At 40.7% G+C, this 24,514-nt stretch overlaps 1 protein-coding gene across 1 annotated transcript; it reads right to left on the bottom strand.

Annotated features, from left to right (window-relative positions):
* Positions 1-1,671: 1,671 nt before the first annotated feature.
* On the bottom strand, positions 1,672-24,172 carry LOC308690490 (cytosolic phospholipase A2 gamma-like). The gene is made up of 16 exons (XM_081364972.1): positions 24,161-24,172; positions 24,020-24,039; positions 23,657-23,777; positions 23,416-23,558; positions 22,184-22,385; positions 21,556-21,658; positions 21,324-21,464; positions 19,905-19,970; positions 19,782-19,802; positions 19,469-19,654; positions 13,910-14,044; positions 12,581-12,712; positions 4,720-4,797; positions 4,474-4,628; positions 3,591-3,756; positions 1,672-3,509 (listed from the first exon to the last, which is right to left on the bottom strand). Exons 2-16 carry the CDS (start codon positions 24,037-24,039, stop codon positions 3,274-3,276), a joined length of 1,905 nt encoding a protein of 634 aa, XP_081221098.1. The 5' UTR covers positions 24,161-24,172; the 3' UTR covers positions 1,672-3,273.
* Positions 24,173-24,514: the final 342 nt, after the last annotated feature.

Below are 24,514 nucleotides of genomic sequence, written 5' to 3'. Positions count from 1 at the left end.
CATTTATATCTCATACTCGGGAAACAAACACAAAATTATGTAGTTATGTTTTTAATGAAGATATTACAATGATATTCATATAAATAAGTGTGTGTGTGTGTGTGTGTGTGTATGTATTTGAGTGGTCAAACCAGTTTGCATGTTTCAAAACACAGTTTGAGCTGGCCAAGCTGGTTTTTCCAGCAGTCGTTGTCAAAAGTATTCATGTCTAATACAAACACACTTTCAGTGTGAACAGCCCTGTATTCACATGACACAGCACTAGTTGAAGTTTCTCAAAGTTAAAGTTAAAAGTAGGTAACAGTGCCAGGTTTGTTTTCCAAAGTCCACAGGTGCTAAACTAAAGACCACCTGTGCAGGTCTCAGCCTCAAAGTGCCACGAAGGAAACGCGTAACCAGAGGATCTGTTCCCAAAGTTATACCGCCCAAAGGAGTGTGAAAAGCAGCTATGGCCGCCACATAAACCTTCAAGGTGGAGGGAGATAGACCTGCAGAGAAACGCTCTTGCAATAATTCCAGAACCGTACCAACAGGGCAGTTACATGGATCTTGCTGGCGCTCTAGTGCACTCTCCAATTTAGTGCGTACAGTTTCCTCATGGAGGGAGCTCCGGATTGGAGTATGGTCTCAAGTTTAGAGACCTGAATCTATGAGCTGAACCCCTTCAGGGGCCAGGCCCACAGTTTCCATAACTCTGTACAAGGGTGAAAGATTGTGCCCCCCACTTGGGACAACAGGTCCCTCCTGACTGGAATCTCGAGTGGAGAGCCATCGAGGAGAGACACTCTGGCTGGCCAGTAAGGGGCTACTAGCAATAGACAGGCCCCGTCCCGGTGAACCCTCTCCAGAACTCCCAGGAGCAGAGCGATCAGGGGAAAATGCGTACTGACGTAGCTCCCACGGGATCTCCACCACCTTGGGGTGGAGTCTCCATTCCTCGGGCCCATTCCTTCAAGCCACCACTGCAGGGGTCTCATGTACAGCTGGCCAAAAGATACCAGAGAATTGAAGTGATACAAGCAGGAGACAGATGTGCCTGCATGATCGTCGAGTCCCAAGCTATGCTTAGAAAGGTGGTTCTCTGAGCTGGAAACAGCACACTTTTCTTGACGTTGAGCCTTAACCCCAACCTCTTCATATGCATGAGAACAACATCTCTATGTTGAACCATTTCAAAATAATTGGTAAATGGACTGCATTTATATAGTGCTTTCAACAGACCCGGTGTCAGCCATGCAAGGTGCCATCCAGCTCGTCGGGAGCAGCTCGGGTTAGGTGTCTTGCTCATGAACAGGGCAGGAAGAAGCACACTGTGTGAACTGTTGCTAGTTCACCATTATTTATATATGTTATGCTTGTAATGGTGATAACTCGTTGTATGTCAATACCATCTTTCTGTTAAGATACTTTTTTTAAACCATAGTGGATTGAATTTAAGCATTTTAGTGAGGTTATTGGGACAGCTAGCAACTGAGGAAAAACTACCTAGCTGCAGTGTACAATACATGTTTTGGCGGGAAAATACATGCCCTTACGTCATCTCCGTCAGACGTCAACTCCGTCAGGTTCTGTGTCTGACGGAGTTGACCTGTAAGCTGACGGAGTTGACAAATCCACCAATAACCTCTTAATGTGTGAATATAATATTATTTGTGAATATAGTGAAGGGTTAAACTGTTATTTCAGGGTTTTATTTACACATAAATGCACATACATAGCATGCATTACATTATTTAACCATACACATCTGACTTGTAGAGAATGGGCAGGCAGTGGTCTGCTTATTATTGTGTAATGTGTGACTTTGCCAGCACTTTAATATATATGTAGAGACAGAGATAGAGAAATGAGAAGCCAGTGTAGGGCTGGGCGATATGGGCAAAAAAAAAAAAAAAAAAGATCACGGTAATTTTTTTTTATATCAGTCGATATCGATAATTATCACGATAAATGTCAAATCTTTATTTCTTTCAAGTTTAAAGGCAGATTTTTGCTCCTAAGTGAAAGTTGTAGAAAACAGAGCGTTAATTGTGGTTTTAAACTACTCTTTATTGTCAGAACATATCATGACAAACAGGTGAACACTTCACAAATCTGAGGTAAAACATTCAAACATTTTTTGTCAACACCGTCAGTTTTTCGTCAACACCATCAGTTTTTCGTCAACAGCGTTGGATGTATGAATGTTTTTGTTATTTTTTGGGGAAAAAAAATATTCTTCCTTCAGTTTATGTTGTTTTTGTAATAAAGGACCATCTGATCTACATCCTCTTATGTTTTATTTATTTAAGGAATTTGTTTTTACAATATTGAAATTAAAAACAAAGTTTGAAAATGCAAATATTTAGAAATCTGAGTTTTCAGAATAGTGTGACATCACAACTTAAGTTTATATATTGTAATTTTTTTTACATATCAGAGTAACTAAACACTATTTCAATATACTTCAGAACTTTAGATTCTTGTTGGATTTGAAGAATTAAAATTGTATACTTTTTAGTGTGTCTGACGGAGTTGACACAAATCCAGTTCTGAAGGGGAACATGTTTATTTGTTAAAAATGTGTTTTTATTTAGAACCTGTTCCTTTACATGGTTAAATAGCTAAGACCTTTCTCTGCAGAAACATATAACTCTAATTGATATAGTGTGTATTTAAAAAAAAAGTTTTTTAAAACATGTTTTGTCCCGACTCTCAAGAATCAGTGACCTAATTAATTAATTATCCAGAAATAGTGCTGAGGTCCAGCTGAAGATATACTTATTTGATTGTGCTAAAGTGGAACTATTGCAAGTTTACTTTAGGTACTCTTTAAATATCTTGCATTTAAAGACTGATATTATACAAAAATCATACTATCCTTACTTATTATATATAAAACACAAATATATATTAAAACACATTTTAGGCTTAATTTTAAGAAATGTGCATTATGCAATATCGAAAGTACTCCAAATAAAGTTTAATTATAATGCGATATATCATTAAAAATGTTAATGGTTTTGTAGTATACTTAGTATGAAATAAATGTATGTAAAATACATTTTGGCATATTTTGTTTCAATAGTGACCACCTAAATAATCTAATGTAGTGATTATTCATTTTGATAACTCAATCTTCACTTTCTCAATGAACGAGAGCATATTTAAACACTGATAAATCAACTCATCAACTTACCTACTAGCTGTCATTCTTTACATACTGCACCTTTAAGAGGCATATTGATAATTAGTTAGTTACCGAACTGATCAACAATAATAGGTATAAATTAGCTATTGAGCTGAACAGAAACTACTGCTGACGTCGCTGACTCTCACTACTACTTCAGTTAAAACATTAATCATCTCCTTTAACTGTTTTTCTTTAGCGACCTCACGAATCTCTTTCAGCAGTTTCTCTTTGTTGTTTGTGATGTTTTTTCCAGCGACCTCCATCAGTTTACTGATCATCTCATCGCTGTAAGAACCTTGAAAGGTCTTATATTTCTTCCTCCAATCCTCAATTTTATCTGAAGAAACATTAACACACTTAAATCAGAACACAGTTGATATTTCAGTTTTATTCAGGACATTGTAAGATCATAACTTGCCTCCACAGTTGACCAGATTAAAGAGAGGGATGTGGATCACGGTTGGAGCGTTTTGGCCTTTGAACACATAGAAGTCCTTCGGTTTCTCACAGTGTCCATTGGGAACGTTGACCTCATGGAAAGGGATCTTTAGTTTCCTGCATTTCTTGGCAGCGTCCTTCACTGTCTGCAGTGGGAGAATATTGCAGTATAACTTCATTAAAAGGGTTAGAGGAAGATTTCACTTCAAATTAAAGTTGTGTGAACTGGTTGTCAATCCCAAAAAATAGACAATGTGAATGTAGCCTTTGGGATTGATTGACAAGCGCATTTGCTTACAGGTGAGTCTCAAAATGTCCTGTTCACACAAAAACTTACAGTAGCGCCTCAAATACTTTTTGTATGAATGTGCAACAAGAGTCAAGCCCATATTCTCTTACCAGTAACAAAGAGACAGTGACCAAAGTAATATCAAAGTTGGCAATGTACATAAACCTGAAAAGTCTTGAGTTGTGCATAGAACCCAAAACGGACAGGAGCAGCTCCGGTGGAAAATTGTCATCATATACTCATCCTCAAGTTTTTCCAAACCTGGATTTCTTTCTTCTGCTGAACACAAAGGAAGGTATTTTAAAGAATATGACAGTTGTTGGACCCCATTCACGTCCATAGTATGGGGTCCATCAACTGTTTGATGATGTTGTACTGTTTGACTACTTGTAATGATGTTCTTCAAAATATCTTATTTTGAGTTCAGCAGAAGAAAGAAATTGATACAGGTTTGGAGCAACATGAGGGTGAGTAAATGATGACAGATTTTTCATTTCTAGTGGATCCATTCCTTTTAATGAGCTTTTATGAGAGTATGTGAGCATTATTATATAGAGAGAGAATTATATAATACCATGAAAGGATCACCGTCACTGAAATCTAGGGAAATGATGAGGTCGATGTCTCTCTCTTTTCTCAGCACTGATAAGTAGGGGGAGTTCAGCAACAGTCCAGCGTCTATATAGTCTCTCGTCTCACTTTCCAGAAGAGCGGAGGGCACTGCTTTATCTGACAGTATTGGAGTGAGAGATCACAGTGTGAAATTAGTCCATTTGTTATTCATGTTGAATTGCCAGTTAACAAACGGTTCTGTCCTCACCTTTCATGTTGTGGAGAAAGTTATTATTCCTGCCCCAGATCCAACAAATCATACACTTCATAATGTTCAAGCAAAGACCTGCAGAGGGTACAACAAATGCAAAATGATTTCTGTTGTTTTTTTACAGTAATTTTACTGTATTCTTAATTTCCTACTGTAAAATACTGTATACTGTTGTTACTGTACTGTACTGTACGTCTTGTATCCAGATGACTAGGAGAAAAAGTTCTATCCTACACAATTATCCGCTAAAATTCTCTTATTTTTCCAATTAGAAGCTTATTTTACGCACTGAATTGCGTGCTAAATTAATAAAAAAAAAATACTGATAAAAACAACACACATTTGGATCGATATTTTTAGGTGAAGATCGATCCTTTTCGATACCACGTCAGTATCGAAAGTATCTCAACAGTGTGTGCCTCAACAAGCTCATTTTTTGAGATATCGACCTAAAATGTGGAACACAACTTGTTCAGATTTTTTGCTTTCATTTTCTTGCAGTTAAATATATTTTGTAATATATATATTTTATATAAAATTTATTACATGGCTTGGCTGAATTCCAATGTAGAATGCGGTGTGTTATTTCTTAATAACAGACCGTTGCCATGAAAAACAGCGCGTTGCTATGGACGCGGAAAGGACTATTTTCTTTAGCGGAAGCAATACAATCGTTTTTAAATCAATAAACTCCTTTTTAAATAAATTATTTGTGTCAAAATATTTATTTATTTTCTAGGTAGCCATGTAAAAAGCGGGATAATGTATAGTGAGCCGGTTGTTATAGTGAATAACAACCCCTTAACAATCCCCTTTATTCACTATAACAACCAGCTCTCTAGGCCAGTGTTTCTCAACCAGTGTGCCGCGGCACACTAGTGTGCCGTGAGAGATCGTCAGGTGTGCCGTGGGAAATTATCTAATGTCACCTAATTAACCATTGTTGGGTGCCTGTGCTGTAATAAAGTGTGGCAGATAATGTAATACTCTTCTATTCCAGTGGGTGGCAGCAGAGGCTATGAATGCCTGTAAAAACAATATAGTTAGCGCTGCGCGACCGCGCACACGCGACAGTGACAGTGACAGTAAGACGAGCAAGTGACAGTGATGGAGAAGTTTTTGAGACGAGAAAATGCAAATGCCGAACAGGGCCCTGGCCAAAATTCTGACCCAGATGAGGGCCCTAATATGAGTGGTCGACAAAAGAAAAAAGACAAGACGGTGAGCTCGAGGCAATACAGCGAAAGCTATCTTTCCTTCGGATTTACTTTCACCGGCGATGCGATGGCGCCAACTCCGCTGTGCTTGGTGTGTGGGGAGAAGCTTTCCAATAGCGCCATGGTGCCAAGCAAGCTTAAGCGCCATCTCCAAACTAAACACCCTTCCGTCCAAAATAAGCCGATGGACTATTTTGTACGCTTACGTACAAACAACGAGAAACAGGCAACTTTTTTGAGAAAAACCACGAAGGTAAATGAGAGAGCCCTCAAAGCTAGCTACCTTGTTGCTGAACTCGTTGCTAAATCAAAAAAGCCCCACACTGAGGCAGAAACATTAATCCTGCCAGCTTGTAAAGCCATTGTAAATGAGATGCTTGGCCCTGACGCAGCCAAAGAGATAGCTAAAGTATCTCTCTCAGATAGCACAATTGCCAGACGCATTGATGACATGTCTGTGGACATCGAAACTGTTGTTTTGGAAAAGATGCGCGTCAGTAAGAAATTCGCCTTGCAACTTGATGAGACAACAGATATTAGTGGACATTGTCAGCTCTTGGCCAATGTGCGTTTTGTGGATGGAGATGCCATTCGAGAAAATTTCCTATTTTGCAAGGCACTGCCAGAAAAATCAACAGGAGAGGAAATATTTCGGGTCACGTCGGAATATCTTGACAAAGGCGGGCTTACGTGGGAAAACTGCACAGGTGTCTGCACTGATGGAGCCGCAGCCATGGTCGGGCGCATCAAAGGCTTCGTAAGTAGGGTCAAAGAAAGAAACCCAGATATTACTGTCACGCACTGTTTTTTGCACCGTGAGGCCCTCGTTGCGAAGACCTTACCAGCAGATCTATCTCCTGTGTTGGATGATGTTGTGCGCATAGTGAACTTTGTGAAGACGCGACCTTTGAAATGTCGCTTATTTGCGTCTTTGTGTGAGGAAATGGGAGCAGAACATAAAGTCTTGTTGCTCCACACGGAGGTCCGGTGGCTGTCGCGCGGCAAAGTGCTGGCCCGTGTGTATGAGCTGCGAGAGGAACTTAAAGTTTTTCTGACAAACGAGAGGTCCGATTACTCAAAGCTGCTTGCAAGTGATGAGTGGTGTGCAAAGCTGGCATACCTGGCTGATATATTTCATCATCTGAATGAACTGAACACACGGATGCAAGGCAGAAATGAAAACCTGCTTACAAGCACTGATAAAATTAACGGATTCCGTTTAAAGGTGCAGCTCTGGCAACAACATGTGCAGCGTGGCAACCTTGAGATGTTCCCACTCACCGAAAAACTGCATGATGGCAACACTGCTGCAATGTGTGAGGTGATTGGCACACATTTGAAAACTCTTGAGGAGAAGTTGTCATTTTATTTCTCTTCAGCCTTCACAGAATGCCTTGACTGGGTTAGGGACCCATACAGCTCAGCATCCGTTGCTGGAAAGGACATGACTTTAAAAGAACAAGAGGAACTCATTGAACTGAAACAAGATCGTGGTTTAAAGCTAAACTTTGCTGATCTTCCTTTGGACAGTTTTTGGTTATCTGTTGCCAAGGAGTTCCCCATTCTGGCCAACAAAGCTATTTTGACATTGCTCCCGTTTTCAACCACATATCTGTGTGAGCTGAGCTTCTCAAGCTTGACTGCGATAAAAACTAAAAACAGAGAGAGACTGAGATCTGTTGAGGAAGAGCTTCGTGTGTGTCTTTCTACCATTCCTGCCAGGATATCCATTTTGTGTTCATTGAAACAGGCCCAGGCTTCACACTAAGTGAGTATAAATACATTTAGAAACTATAGTATTAATTATATGTATTATATGTACTGTTAAAATGTAATTTTGGTTGGTGGTGTGCCCCAGGATTTTGTAAATGTAAAAAATGTGCCGCGGCTCAAAAAAGGTTGAAAATCACTGCTCTAGGCTATACATTATCCCTTACATAAATTATTATATTTTTAAATTTGTACATTTTAATAAACTCAAACTTACATAACTTTTTTTCTGTTTCACTTTCATAATTTATTTCAACAATCTGGCAAATGTCTTCTTTAAAAGACCAACCATAGGTCTATATTCCAAAGCATTCTTGAATTACAACCATTTAAGTTTGTATAGTGATTTTCATGTTTATGCGAAGGGTTAATTTAGTGATAACAATGAATTAATAAAGCGGGCATTTGCCAGGTTAGGTGCTCATATATCTCTGAAAATATGCGATTTAAAAAGCCCATTTCGAGTCTTGACTCAATTTCAACCAAATACATAACATTAGCAAACTGTTACTGCGGTTATGGGATAGCTTACATTAACATTACAGCACCTGTTATCGTTGACGTTAGCTCACTTTAACGTTAATAAAAACCTTTTCTACTTTACCTCTCTTGATTTTTGAGGAATCTATGAAATGCTAGTTGATTGGTTGTACACTGGTTGTTGTTGCAGTTGATGGCAGAACACTTTTTTCTTTGTTTCCAATTATTTCCAGACATAATGTTAATGCTGTGTATGGTAGTTGAGCTAACGGTAAAGCCGTTGGTTCAGTCCAAAATGGCGACAGCGCGACATCTAGCGATTGCTGTCAAAACTGCAACGGAGTTTCGCACCTTATTTTTAACGGAAATACGGACGCAGCCAGTTGACAGTATTTTGTGCTAGACTTCCAGTCAGGCACTTCCGGTCACTGGCGAGCTAACTCACTTTTCACCGTAGTGGTTAATCAAACAAGTGTTCGTAACAACTAACTCATCGTTATGGCTTCGAGGAAGACCGGGATTGTTTGTGCAGTTAGAGGTTGTCATAATAACTGATACAAAAGAAAGATTTACTTGGAGCAGGAGTGTTTTAATCATTGAAATCACTGACATTTTAATCATCCGACCGGCGACACACTGGCTTTACAGTCGGGCGTGAGTGTGGCGTTTCTGTTGTGTTTTCTATGTCTTTGCACACCAGAAACATTTCTGACGCGGCGCTGCTGCTAGGTGATATGATAAGCCTCATTGGTGATATATTCGACATATGGGGAGAGAGTTGTGGAAGGCTTAATACATAGGCCTATACTTCATGTTAAACATATAGTATATAGCAGCAAAGACAACGTCGGCACGGTAAAATAGGCTACAGAATATTTCGTTCTCTACTGACAAGTGCAATATTTGAAAATCGATCATTTTTATTAATTACTTTTATATCTGCATTTATGTGAAAACCTAAACTTTCAAACATCAAAATGTCATTTATTAATAAGAATTCATGTCAAAATGACATACAAACATCTTTTCCTATTCTATTTTGCCTGGAAACGCTTCCAAGCTTGTTGCGTGTCGCGTGAAAAATAGGCGTCAATTCTATTTCTAGCATGTGCGCGTGTCACAGGCAGTAACTTTTTTTACCTTAACTGAACAGCTTCGGAGTCATTGGAATGGTTATATTACTTATTTGGGGTTGAATGGTGGTCGTTTCGCACCCTCCTGGTGCCCGTGAGCGGAAAATACGCACTTGCAACTTTGAGCTGGCGGGCCGCCGGCCGCCGCGTCAGGAAGTCTCGCGTGATATCAGGTCTCGCGATGTAAACAATTGCTTTACGGCCAAAAGAAATCTGCTAAAATACTGTCATTATTGCGCTCCCTCACGCTGTCCGAACCCGAATGAAGAAGACGTTTTAAAGAATGTCACATCTGCTTTGATGTCGTTGATTTATAGCCTCTGGTGTCTGAGAATCACCAACGAGTTTTTACAACAGTGTTGTCAAATATCTATTCCGAAGCTGTGGGGGGAGCTCTAGAGAGAAACCTGCGAGCAAAAAGCGAGAATACAGCGAAGAAATCCCGAAGCTACTGAATGCTGCTTTAACATCAAGGGTGCAGGGATTTGTATTATTTTGAAGCACCCCCAGACGCCGCCATTGGCTAACGGAACCCCACCTGCAGTTAGCATCCCATTGTCTCCCATTCATTTTGGCGTCACTTTGACAGCGAATAACTTCACATCTGAGGCGTTTAAAGACTCCATATGTCCATTATTTATTTCTACAGAAACACAAAAATGTATAAAAGGCTCCATTACCTTGTAGCTTACGTTATGGCCCTGTAGAAGCAGTTTTTGTAAAAGTAGGCTAACGATTGCGTCACAGCCACGCGACTCTCTGTCACACAGTAGGAAATTACCGTATGGACAGGAGGAGAAGCTCGCGGGCAATCGGGAGGACGTCGAGGTAAAATGACAAAGTAATTAATCAGAACACCTACAAAAAGTTTCTCCTGCTCCAAGATCATGGACAGCTCCTACTCACGCTCTCCGTCTCTGCGAGTTTCGGAAGGGAATGATTCAGATTGATCTTGGCACAGCCACTAGAAGAAAGACGGTTTGCCCACGTCACATCAACGTCGTCGAGCTCAGTTTGAGTCTGCGCAGTACGCTGGACCCCCAGGAAGTAAAAGTTTCTAATTGGCTTCACTTTGTCTCCGTTGAATCCAATGGGGTCGCTGTGTCCATTTCTTTTACTGTCTATGTTTAACATGGGAACCGAAATAAAAACGGACACGCACGCAGCCAGTGTGTCGCCGGTCTGAGGAATCCCTTCGCCTGTGGTTAAAAGCTTTAAATTTGAAGAAACCACCGAAACGACCGTATTGTTCTTTTCATTTCGTGAACACAAGACCTACAGAAGACCACCCGATACCAGAAAATTGGCTGGGCTACAAAGTCTCAAAAACTCCAAGGAGAAACAAAATCATTATAGTAACCCCTGTATAAAATCTAGTCATCATGGCATAATGGCATGATCATGATCATGGCATTTATTTTGTATGATTTACAATTATTTATAGCCATCTACTTATTGCTATCCTGTGCTTTGGTTGCATTCTGATGGCATTAAATACATTTGACATGACAAAATACCTCCATAGATATATTAGTACAGCGTTGGCTCGACCGTGTTTAGTGCTGAAGGCGCCGGCGAAGTTTTGGCACTCTGCCAGCTAGATGCATAAGTGTTTTCAACAAGGTCCGGTACCCGAACTGGGTGAGGCGGGGCTTTAGTTCTTTGTTGTTTTCATCTGCTACGGCATGCAGAGTTCTCAAGTTTTATCAAAATCTTGGAGTGAGATCACATGCGGTTGGGGGAGGAGCCCTGATGGAGCCCCGCCCCCCAATTTTACCCATTGTTCATAATTAACCAGCACAAATTGAAATTATAACAATTGGTAAATCTGATAAATGACAGAGCAATTAATCACATCAAATATACTCTTTAATGTTATATTTCAAAATTACAATTAAGTTACAAAAATATAACAAATTGCTCCAAACAGTTTGGAAAAACAAATATTTTTGCATTTTGAATGTGTCTAGTCGAAATGGTATAATGATTTATTGTGTGGTGGGACATTGAGAACAAATGACATATTAGAGAATTATTAAGGTATGTGTGTGTGTGTGTGTGTGTACACGAGTACACACTCCAGCTTATGAAATGTGTTTTGTGTTGCAAGTGTTTAAAAATACAAATGCAATGGCAATCAATGATTAATGTAACGTTATGTTTTGACAGGATATAAATTATTACCCAGAGCACTCTGCTTTAATACGTATGTAGCCTTAATGTAACTAGAAAGACTATTAATACAGTATAATATATAATATTATTTAAAATAAAATAAATACATTTAAATTTATTTAAAATAAAATGAAGAAATACATCTTCATTCCTTCCCATACCCACAAACATTTCCCTTAGTTTCAGATAACGTAAGCTAGCCAAACTGAGCCAAAGCTTCTGGCCTGGTTGTAAAGTAGTTGTAGAGTTTTTGACTTCATCACTAATAATGTATATGATGGGCTATATATTAAATGTTCTAGCCTTAAAATGTTAGATGAGCTTTCTTCCAACTTACCTTCTCCATCATCACATCGTGTGTTCGCGCAATGTTGTTGGTTACCTAGTAACGAACGTACGGTGGCCGAGAATGTTCCGATACTTCCGTGTGTTCGTGCATCTATGTTTCCTATTAACGAACGCAATCTGGCCGAGATACGTGCTGGCGGCAGGAAACTTCACTTTGTGTACCCGCGCCTCATATACAACGTTATTTATAAAGCTTGTAGGACAACTTTGTTGGCATTGCCTTTTCAGCGTGAGAAATACGCGGTGTGGCGTGTGAGCTTGTGAACTGGTTGAATTGCGTGTGTCTCACGGCCAATGCGTGGGACTTGAGAACCCTGGGCATGTGTAAAAATTTTCTGTCAACTCTGCATAATCCTTCGCGATTGATATCGTTAGTTAGCCCAGGGAAGCGAGGAAACGGAAGAGCCGCACAAAAAAACAGAAATTGGACCCATATTTACTTCCGCATTCTAAAATAAGGTGAATACTCTTTGGTTTTGCGTCAGCCATCCCTAGTGTTAAGTGATCTTGGTCTCACTTCAGCTGAAAATTAAGCAGAAGGTATTGTGTTCCTGGTAATCTGTTTAATAATTACTGTTGTGAGTTGCGGGAGCAGTTTTACGGAAACTTAGACTAAAGTAGCCTACACCTCAGTTGCTTAGAAGACAAAAATTATTGGTTGGTAAAAGTGGTTTACTAAATCAAAAGTGAAGTACAATGTACAGTGTGTATTATTTTAGAGACAGTTCAACCTACCAAATGGCCCCCAACTTTTGACTGTACTCAACCATGAGTCAAATCCATCTGTGGTGTAACTCATATTTGGAGCTGTAGCTTCTTTATCAGAGAGATCCAGCTTTTTCAGCTGACCTTTGCCTCCAGAGAACTCTGTAAAAGAAAGAAACGTTATTAAGTGATTCCACACACATTAACCCAATCGTAAAGCTGCTTTGAAACAATCCATACTGTTAAAAGCGCTTTATAAATGAAGGTGACTTGACTTGACTTGATATCATATACTTTTGTGTAAAGCCATCAATAAATCTTGGTGATTCCTATTTAAACAGAGCTGAGTTGTGCTTGTGGGTGTCTGTTTAAGGACAGGTTATGTAAGATCCATATTTGAATAGGAAATATATTTTAATTTTGATATCCCTAATGCAGGGGTCGGCACCCTATGGAACGCGTGCCAACACTGCGCATCATGTGCGCAAGTTACTGACTGACAGCTTACAAGCTTGTTCCGCTGTATATAGTCAATGGTATACATTTTTTGAGATATTCAGAAATTTGTATAGAGCCCTTATTAAACATACCACACACATCGAAATTACTGTGATGAATGTTGTTATGTCCAAGGACTTATTTATTTATTATTATTATTTTTTTTTTAACTTCTTTGGTTTGCTTTACTGAAAGGGTGGGTATGGTTGTGTGCCCTGTGTTTTTGTCTGCTCTCAGGCAAAATCATCACCACCTGTAACTCGTTTGTGAGAGTGTGCCTGAAGGCGCTTTGACCATAGATATCATATAAAGGCTAGATGTCTAAAGGCGGAGTCACTTACGGCATCACCGGTGGCCATCTTACCACAGGGAAGCTGTGAATTAAGGTGAGTGATCAGCACACAGTGATCCTCTTATCTTGCTGAAATCTTGACGGATTTACAAACGGTTTGGTTTCTTACAAACGTGGCTATAATTCTGTCATATGGAAGTCTGTTTTTATAATTATTCATATGTATGCAGTGTTATAACTACATCTCTGATGTTTATAACAAACCAAACCGTTTGAAAATCGGTAGAAAATTGAGCAAGTTATGGTTATTTAAAAGTACATGCACCATGTTACGAGTGAGCGAGCACCCTGTGGTAAGATGGCCGCTGTGTGCGGACGTCGACCTCCATTGGCCAGCAGGGCAACTGAAAATTAAGCAGAAGGTATTGTGTTCCTTTTACGGAAACTTAGACTAAAGTACACCTCAGTTGCTTAGAAGACAAAAATTATTGGTTGGTAAAAGTGGTTTACTAAATCAAAAGTGAAGTACAATGTACAGTGTGTATTATATTAGAGACAGTTCAACCTACCCAATGACTCCCAACTTTTGACTATACTCAACCATGAGTCGAGTACATCTGTGTTGTAACTCATCATATTTAGAGCTGTAGCTTCTTTATCAGAGAGATCCAGCTTTTTCAGCTGACTTTTGCCTCCAGAGAACTCTGTAAAAGAAGGAAACATTATTAAGTGCTTCTTATACAACAACAAAGAAATATAGTCTGTGTTTTTCTATTAATTTTTGTTGTTGTCCAAAACTCCATTTTTCTGTTTCATTAAATAGTTTTTCACAACTGTTATACTGCTTAAAATCGTGTTGAAAATGCATTGTACGTTTTAAAATATAGATAGGTCTGAAATATGGCCTTTGATAGTATATTTTATATTTAAAAAAAATAAAAGGTATTCTTCTCAAATCAGTGTCAATAAATAGCAGGTTCCCAGTGTGACAACTTACACAAAAGAGATTCAAATAACAAACAGCCTCAATTATTAAATGGTTTAAATACATAGAGATAATTAACCTGAACAGAAACAGGTGCGGGATTAATTTACAACCAAGAAAACTATTTGGTTACTAACGTAACCTCAGTTCCCTGAGATGAGGGAACGAGTATTGCGTAAGGCTAGCCTACGCTATGGGAAAACCTTCTTTTCTTGAGAATATTGAAGCAAACTTTATAAAACGCAGTGGAGTCTGTGCTGTGCTGCGTGTGCTGTGTGGAGACTGTGCTGCGTCAACTGTACAAACCTATGGCGAGGCGGATTTGACGCGAGAACCAATCAGGACGTGTGGCGCCCCGGCGCGTCAGAGCCCGCCAGTATGGGCGTTGTCAGAGGCTATATATTGGCGTGCCTCGCCTAGGTGCTCCAGGATTTAAACAACTGAAGCGATCCCCTGATCCCTAGCACTGTAGCACGGCGAGTTACGCAATACTCGTGAGGCTCGAGAGGCGTCTCGTATTGCGTAAGGCTTGCTTACGCTATTAGCCTGGGTGCCAGCCTGAACCCCGCCAACAACATTTTTTTGGTCGTGAAGTTCGGTCTGGACTCGATCCGTTGAGGAGTAATTATGCCCGGCTCCCAAAAGGCCGAGCCAATCAAATTGCCAGGGCGGGCTTTAATCGATGATGGACAGATGATCTGCGGTTACGTAATCACCCACGTCACCAAAGATCGCTTGATTTGAATTAGTTTACAACAAAGACAACTGCAGCTGGAGAATTGAGATTTCACGAGTTCACATTTACAAATAAGTCAGATAGAATAAATGCGTATATAAGATTTCACGAGTTCACACAAATAAGTCAGATAGAATAAATGCGTATATAAGATTTCACGAGTTCACACAAATAAGTCAGATAGAATAAATGCGTATATGACGTGCTGTCCGAGGAGAGGGCTGTGGGCTCGGTAGCCATACTCCCCCGAGTCCCCCATATTCCTGGTTGTGAGAGAACAAGTCAAGACAAGAGTGAGGATTCGGGGTGGTGGAGGGATGCTGAAAAACTCTCAAGGAGTGTTAGGTAAGTTGACAGAGTGAATATGCTTCCTCATGCTGATAGATAGGGTAACGTTAGACATGGTATTGTTTGATGACAAGTTCATATTGGATTGATTATTTGTACGTGCTCCTCCCGAACTTTGTTTATGAAACATCATGTGTAGATTCCGCCATCACGTCTGTTATAGAAGATATCCACTGCGCATTCATTTTAAAAGAGGAACAGAGAGCCGCAACATTTTGTTGGTTGAAAATATGAATGAAGGCCCAACCAGCTGCCGCACAAATGTCCTCAATGGGAATTCCACTGGACCAGGCCCACGAAGAGGCCATGCCTCTCGTGGAGTGAGATCTGACGCCCAAGGGGCAAAGAAGGCCTTCGGACTTATAAGCTAGCGCGATTGCATCCACTATCCAGTGTGACAGTCTCTGCTTTGTGACGGCTAAACCTTTATTGTGGCCGCCAAGGCATAAAAGGAGCTGCTCTGACTGCCTAAATGAGGCAGAATGCTCCAGATAAATCCTGAGAGCCCTTTCGGGGCAGAGCAAATACGCATCACTCTCATCATCTGGCGAGGAGAGAGCCGTCAAGAAAATGACCTGTGCTCTAAATGGAGTGGAGAGCACTTTAGGAACATAACCGTGCCTCGGTTTAAGGATGACCTTGGAGTCGTTTGGCCCAAATTCCAGGCAGGAGGTGTTCATAGATAGCGCTTGTGCCAACAGAAAAGCAGTTTTGAGCAAGAGCGACTTCAGGTCCACAGGCCGAAGCGGCTCGAATGGGGGACCCTTCATGGCCTCCAGGACTTTAGAGAGGTCCCAGATAGGCACAGACAGGGGGCGCGGAGGGTTTAACCTCCTAGCGCCCTTGAGAAAACGCACAATGAGGTTGTTTCTTCCCAGTGGTTTGTCGGCTACCGGAGCGTGAAAAGCTGTTATGGCTGCCACATAGACTTTGAGCGTGGAGGGGGTGTGACCCGCATCCAGTAGCTCTTGTAAAAATGAGAGCACACTCGGTACTTCACATGAATGAGGGTCTACATTTTGTGTAGTGCACCAGCTAGAAAATACTGCCCATTTCTGAGCGTACAGGCGCCTTGTTGAGGGCGCTATCGGTTCCGAAATGGACGGGGTGCGAAATCGTTCTGTTCGCCTGTGTGAGGAGGTCCTTCCTCAGTGGAATCGGCCATGGGGCTGTTTTCAGCAGCTGTAACAGCTCTGGGTACCATAACTGGGTTCTCCAGGGGGGCTATTAACAGCACTGCACATCTGCACTCCCTGATCCTTTCGATAACCTGTGGTAGCATCGTGACAGGGGAGAATGCGTACAGAGGGTGGCTCGGCCAGTCGTGGGTGAGCGTGTCCCTGTTCTTTGTAAAAAATATTTGGCAGTGAGTGTTGTCTTCTGAGGCGAAGAGGTCGACCTCCGTCCGTCTCTCACTTGGTGGTCTCTTAAGTAAGGGAGAAAGGACTAAGGCTACTGCCTTCATCTCTAGACAGTTTATATGTAGGCGTTTCTCTGGGTCTGACCACAGACCAGAGACGGGCCTGCCCTCGTAAAGAGCCCCCAGCCTAAGCGGGAGGCTTCTGTCAAGATAGTTTTTCTCCTTGAGATCACACCCAATATCACGCCAGACCGATACCAGTCGGTCGCTTTCCAGGGGGTCAGGGCTCTGATGCAGCCGTGACTCGCTCTGATTTGTAAGTGACCAGATCGCCACAAATGAGCTGGGACCCGTGGTTTTAGCCAGCACTGAAGAGGATGCATTCGCAGCAGTCCTAGTTGGAGTACTGATGAGGCCGAAGCCATGAGACCCAGCATCTTCTGGAATCTCTTGAAGGGAACACGGGCCCCACTGTCTCAAGGGGACGAGCGCCGCGTCCATACACTTTGTGAAGGTACGGGGCACTAGAGACAGGCCGAATGGTAGTACTGTGTACTGATAAGCCTGCCCTTCCAATGCAAACCTCAGGAATGGTCTGTGAAGGGGCACTATCTGGATATGAAAATAGGCGTCTTTCAGATCCACTGAGAAAAACCAATCTCCCGGGCGAATATGCGTGAGAATTTATTTGGTTGTCAACATCCTGAACAGACGCGTCATAAGCGCTTTGTTCAGGTGTCTGACATCTAGAATGGGTCTGAGACCGCCAGAGTGACTGTAAAAGCTTGACTCGCTCTGTGACATAGGAGCTGTTTCGACAGCCCCCTTTTCCAACAGTTTTGACACTTCGGTACGCCCTCTTCGAGCGCTGTCTCGGCCTTGGCTCGAAAGCGCGGAGGTCTGCGAGCAAACTGGAGCAAGTAACCTCGTTTTATTATGTTCAACACCCATTTCGACATTTCGGGGACAGCCTCCCAGGCTTCAGCCCTCATAGCTAGGGGTTGGTAGGAAGCGTTGTGACGTAGAACGAATGCGACAGCACAGCCAGAGAGCAGAGCAAAACAAAACTCCACTCAGGATTTCCGCGATTTAAAAAACGTGTATTTAAAAGAAAATGTCGGAGGATTTTGATATTAGAGAAGATGATATTGAGTTTTTGGCCCAGTTTTTTTTGTTTTTGGCCTACGTCTTGATGCTTCCTACGCTACGTCCTACGCCGGCATCCATCTCCTGTGAACGCGCGTCGATCGTTGCCAGAAGCTAGTTATTTTCATTTATAAAGTTTTAAATATGTATATTTTTATGACAAAACCACACAGATTACCCTCAGAAGGCCTTCGTTTATCCCCCTGGAGCCGGATGGATTACTTTTGTGAAGGATGCATGCACATTTTTGGGACTTGAAGTAGGTGGACTCCATAACTTGACATTATAACCACTGAAATATCTAAGACATTTTCTAAAATAACTGAAAATGTGTTTATCTCGAACGGTTTGAGGGTGAGTAAATCATGGTTTAATATAATTTTTGGCCAAACTATCCCTTTAAGGGTTCTCCTCAAATTCTATTACTGATCATCTACAGACCACCAATGCATTCCCCTAGAGTTTTTCTTGATGAACTAGGTGAACTATTTTCTTTTATTTGTTTAGAGTTTGACTGTGTTTTAATATCTGGGGATTTCAGTTTGCATGTTGACAATCCAGATAACGACTAGATGATGATAGATGAACTACTCTCACTGCTTAAACACATTTAACCTAACTCAACATGTACAGGAAAAAACACATTCCCTTGGTCACACACTTGACCTGGTGATCACAAGGGGGATTTATATTTCTGTGACTGTAAAGGATTTAGCATTGTCTGATCATTCCTGCATTTTCTTTGATGTTTCCATGTCTCCTCATAAGTCTAACAGCTCTGTGATGATAGAAAATTTGGTTCTCGGACCTAGTGTCTCTCCTCGACGGCTCTCCCCTGGAGATTCCGATCAGGAGGGACCTTCTGTCTCAGGCGGGGGGCACAATCCTTCGCCCCCGTCCAGAAATATGGAACCTGTGGGTTTGGCCTCTCAGGGGGCTCAACTCATAGATGCTGGTCTCTCAACTGAGGTTGTAGAGACCATACTTTCTCTAGACTGTATAGAAAACTATACGCCTTGAAGTGGAGGGTCTTCACTTCTTGGTGCAATGGGTGACAGTGGGATCCAGTTAACTGCCGAGTGGGTTCAGTACTTGAGTTTCTGCAAGATCGCTTTTCAGCAGGGCTATATCCCTCTACCCTGAAAGTATACATGGCGGCCATTGTGGCTTTTCACGCATCCCTAGGAAGGGACCCTCTGATAACTCGCTTCCTCCATGGTACACTGAGGCTGAGGCCTGCAACTCGAACTAGGGTTCCTGCCTAATTTCGAAAGCTAAAGGGATTTTTAACTTTCATTATCTAAACGTTCAGGTTAAATCTTACGTTTTCCAATCAGTTCTAAGAAAGACTTTTACCTTTAAAGAATAAGAGGTTAAAGAATAACAACAGCTTAAATGGAGTCAGATTAATGATATTGGAGTCAGATAAATAACTGAATTATGCAAGTCATCCTTCAACTGCTTTTTGTTCTGATTATTGGTTCAAAATACCAGCGTAAGCTTCCAGCCTTACACCTCTAAATGAAGTCTAGCACACTTTAAGAAAATCTTACCTTTCAGCTTTGTTCTGATGGATTCATCAAGAGCAGAAGGATCTTTGCCATTCAACACAGCAATATTAAGGTCCACAAGATTCATGAACACCTGATCACATTCGTCTGCAAGATCTTTTAAAGAAACCCCATCTTTTCCCAACCACTGATCTGAGTAGAATGGTGACATCCATCTTTTCTTCTGAGCTGAGTATAGATACATGAACTAAATTAATAACTTTTTTTACAACAGAAATGCATCAACACTGGACTTACTTAAACATAAAAGACAGATCAATTTATCAGTAAATAAAAGCAATAAGAAATATTTTACCTTCAAGCTGAGTGAAGAAATCTGGAAAACAAAAATCAAATGAATAATTTCAGAGTTCACATGATAATGTAATGACTGTCAACTTTAGGCAGAACTGAATCTTCAGAACTAATGCAATTGCACCTTTTAGTGTTTCCAACACGAATTTCTTATTCTCATCTCCGTCAGCAACAGCACTGCCACACAGAGCTGCAGAAAACACATTTAAGTGTTTAAAATTATTGGGGGAAAACAGCCTCTAATTTTTAAATGTAGGCTAATATAATCTAATGTCAGTGGAGACGGGTGGGACATATCCTCAACGCATTTCGCCATGGCTTATTTTGACCCCACTATTTTTATGACACAGCTCAAGAAAAGGATGGATTTGAACTGAGGAGGAATCTCATATTCTTTGAACTGGACATTTATTTCATTTATGTTTGTCTCATAATGAGAAGCAGACTGATGCATAAATTATGTAATTTGAGCCTTTAATTTTCAGGAGGAATAATTGCTTTTTTAACTGAATTTCGGACATCTCTAATTGTAATGTTTTAGTTTATATTTAAGTTTTGACTTGAAAATAAGAAAATACAGACCTGGGGCCTCATTTATAAAACTTTGCGTAGGATTTGCGTCAGAAATGGCGTACGGATGAAACACAGGACGTGCGTACGCACACAAAAATATTTGGATTTATAAAACCGTGCGCACGCACATCATACGCAGTTTTCCCTTAATAAATCACAATCAATTCTAAATGTAGCGCAGCTTTTGCGGCTTCATGTCACGCCCATAGTTGCCCATAAATAGTCCGGGAAACGCCCACAAGTTAATATTCATCGATTGCGGAATCATGGCAAACACAGAGAGGAAAACCAAGAAACGTAACGCAAGATCAGCCATTGTGCGTCATTACGCATTGTGACGGCATCATGGCATTTTATTACCATACATTTGATTGCATCTGACAAGCTACAGATGTGTTATGAGGATGAATTGCATAACATGCCAATATTATTGCAGAACATATTTCATTTTCTTTTTGCAAATATGTGTTAATCTTCATTTGATTTTGTTTGTTTTACACTGCAGATCGATCAAACGGGTGTGCGCGTAGGCTGTTAATTGTAAAACTTGCTTTGTGAAGTCTTCATGTTATTTATGAGAGGCGTATTGCAATTTCTTTTACACAACGGTCTACAATTTCACACACTTTCACGTGTTTCTTCCCTCTGCCGACATTTCTCATTTCACCCGTTTGTGTGCATACGCCTGGGTTAGAGTTTGCGTGAAGGACCGCACATTTTCCCGTCAAGTTTGCTTTTTATAAATACCAATTATTGCGTAGAGAGCGGTGTACGCCTTCTTTTGTGCGTAAGCAACGTTTACAAATGAGGCCCCAGATCTCCAGATCAATACATCACAGAGACCATTGATCTATTTTATACTATTCTCTAATTCAGTTCAACGTACAGTGTACTAGAGAATCTGTAGAGTCTAATATTGAGAATAAGAATATAATAGGAATTAACTCTCCTTTAAAACAGAGTTTGTTACCTTGCAGGTACAGCATGTCAATCTCAGGCTGGTTCTTGATCTTACGCCCATTTTCAAACTTGCTGCCAAAGTTGGATGTTTCCACAAACGCTCCAGTGAGGGAATAACCGGCTTCATATGGAGTGAACTCAAACCAGGGGTCTGCAGACAGAAACACATCCATATAACAGCTGACACAAACACTGACAACATAAGTCATTTAAATTTCTGTCTCTTTCACACAAACACAGACCTCCTTCTCTGTTCTGTTTGCATTGCTTGTCGATCACTGTGTAGATGGGAAACGGGTCTTTACTCTTCTGTTTCCACTGTTTTGAGAGTGTATGTTCATTTATCTGAAGAAAACATTTTTTGTAGCATCATTTTATTGTAAGACAACTTCAATTTCTTCAGTTATCAACAACTTCAAGTGATAAAACCTACTCATAAAACCTAACATGTTCTCTTTATAAAGTACCATTGTGGCAATCTGAGGAACCCAAAAATTATTTTATTTTTACTCTATTTTACTTTTATTCGGTTAGATTTTATATAGAGAATTTTCCTAATCAAAAATCAAGTTAATTTGATCACCATTTCATTCCCAGATAGAGAAAAAGATATATGATTGTTTGACCTTAAGTATTATCTTTTGCTGCCTAAAGTTTGGAATTTTTAACTCTCAACTTTCAATAGGTTATTGGTTAAAAGTGAACATGCATGATATTGTTCACACTATCAATAGTATCTTTAGTCATAGTTGGGGCTATGAGTTGAAACATTGTTTATTTCCAGGATAAAAAAGTTTATAAATCTCAGATTTTAATAAGATCATAAAGGGCATGAAGTCATGAAGAGCTGTGTAATTAATTGTCACAGACCTCTTTCACATATGTTGTGACGACCATCGCTGCCCAGAAGTCAGTCAAGCTGAATTTGTCTTTCTCATTGTAATATTTCTTCAGTTTGTCATAAGAATCTCCCCAGCTGACTCTAGGACCCTTGAGTCTCCGGACGATCTTGTCTTTCACAGTCTTTAGTTTGGTGGACCAGTCTGGCTCCTGATATAAGGAGGCCATGCACCTTCAGAGGAACCAAATTATCAACAAGCAGAAAGAAAAATATATTGAATACTGGAAAGAAACGACCAAAACACAAAGTCAATTTTATCAATGTTATTAGACCCTAAAAAGAGAATTCACACTGGCAAATTACCTGAGTACAATAAAATGTCCTAAACTAAGAAAAATGTTGACAACATACAGACTGAGTAAACACAGCCTGGCCATAGAGAAGGGTCGCCACAGACAGAGCTGGCTCCCACAAGAGGAGAGACTCCGCTCCCAGTGTGACAGGGGACAGCTAGAGACAGAGCTGTGTGTGTGTGTGTGTGTGTGTGTGTGTGTGTGTGTGTGTGTGTGTGTGTGTGTGTGTGTGTGTGTGTGAGAAAGAGACTCTGCTCCCAGTGTGACAGGGGACAGGTCGAGACAGAGCTGCACTTTCTGACGTCACGCCCCAAATATAATACACTAAGACAAAAACACTTTGCAAACATTTCCCAAATGTTTTCCCAATGTGTGTGTGTGTGTGTGTGTGTGTGAGAGAGAGAAAGAAAGAAAGAGAAAGAGAGTATGAGAGTGTGTGAAAGTAAGAGAGTATGTATGTGTGTGTGTGTGTGTGTGTGTGAGAGAGAGAGAAAGAGAAAGTAAGAGTATGAGAGTGTGTGAAAGTAAGAGAATATGAGTGTGTGTGTGTGTGTGTGTGTGTGTGTGTGTGTGTGTGTGTGTGTGTGTGTGTGTGTGTGTGTGTGAGAGAAAGAGAAAGTAAGAGAGAGTGTGTGTGTGTGTGTGTGTGTGTGTGTGTGTGTGTGTGTGTGTGTGTGAGTGTGAGAGAGAGAGAGAGAGAGAGAAAGAGAAAGTAAGAGTATGAGAGTGTGTGAAAATAAGAGAGTGAGTGTGTGTGTGTGTGTGTGTGTGTGTGAGAGAGAGAGAGAGAGAGAAAGAGAAAGTAAGAGTATGAGAGTGTGTGAAAATAAGAGAGTATGAGAGTGAGAGAGTGTGTGTGTGTGTGTGTGTGTGTGTGTGTGTGTGTGTGTGTGTGTGTGTGTGTGTACCAGGTGGATCCAGAGACTCCGCTCAGATAAAGCACACAGTCCAGAAGACCTGTTTTCTTGAGTTGATCCAGGGATCCCAGCAAACCCACCATGGCTCTTGCTCCTCCTCCAGATCCCAGTAATGCAATGTTTGGCACTGTCCTCTGAAACGCACACAGATTGTTTTGCAAACATTTGATGTTCATCAGTTACGTCATTTCGAGAAGATGCTGACAGATATATGAAATATACGATTTTTTACCAAGTCAGAGTTTATCTGAAGCTTCTGCAGGCTTTGGTGAACAGTTTTTCTCCTCATGGCTACAAATTCCTCCTCCTTCTTATTCAGAGAGTGTCCGATTCTCACTTCACGGTTTCTGCAGCTACACAGACAGACAGACTGAATTTAACATCACATTCTATTGTTTCATACATTTTTGATTTCAGATTAAAAATACAATTTAGCCAGCAGGTCATTTACATCAGTTATTCTGAGATTTTTTTCCAGTTTTGTATATAAAAAATTTTCTATAAACTTTAAGAGACATTTAATCATGTAAGTATAAAGTACTGCAGTACAGTAGCCTACTTATTTTACTGCTTCTATGAATCTGAGCAGAATTACCTTGAATTGGATCCAGCCATCTATAAAACAATTGACATTAGTTAAAATTTCTAAATAATTTGATTCGAACTCATGAAAGTTTCACTTTTTCATAAAAGCTTCTTTTAAGGATGTTGTAAAAGCTTTAAAACATATACTCACTGTTCTTGTATAGTTTAGTAAATCCTGAGACTTCACTGATAGCAACACAGCAGCCGTCGTCTCTCAGAACAGACTGAGGAAGTGCTCTAAAGCCACTCCCCAATCTAGACATCAACATTAGAGGTGGAGATAAGGTACATTAACCCTTTATGGGGCAAGTAACCATATTTAGTCACTTCCACACACATTCAAAATGCCCTCCCCCTGCCTCCATTCGGAGTTGTATAGTCATGTGTGTGTTCTCTCAGTTAATCATGGGAGATCAAGCTATCTGACAGATATTGACATCAAGGCATCTGACCAATCAGCAGTGGCCTGGAGCACCTCAAACACAGCCATCTTGCAGAAATCATA

This window comes from Scardinius erythrophthalmus (assembly GCF_964197995.2).
Source record: "Scardinius erythrophthalmus genome assembly, chromosome: 5".
Classification (NCBI taxonomy): domain Eukaryota; kingdom Metazoa; phylum Chordata; class Actinopteri; order Cypriniformes; family Leuciscidae; genus Scardinius; species Scardinius erythrophthalmus.
Note: the sequence above shows the minus strand (reverse complement) of the source record. Positions and strands in the feature narration are given on the sequence as shown.

Coding starts and splice junctions, on each gene's coding strand:
- LOC308690490 (XM_081364972.1), bottom strand. CDS start 24,039: ATGGCTGGATCCAATTCAAG. Junction 22,386..23,415: donor GGAGTCTCTGGATCCACCTG/GTACACACACAC, acceptor GTTCCTCTGAAG/GTGCATGGCCTCCTTATATC. Junction 21,465..21,555: donor CAAACAGAACAGAGAAGGAG/GTCTGTGTTTGT, acceptor TTCTGTCTGCAG/ACCCCTGGTTTGAGTTCACT.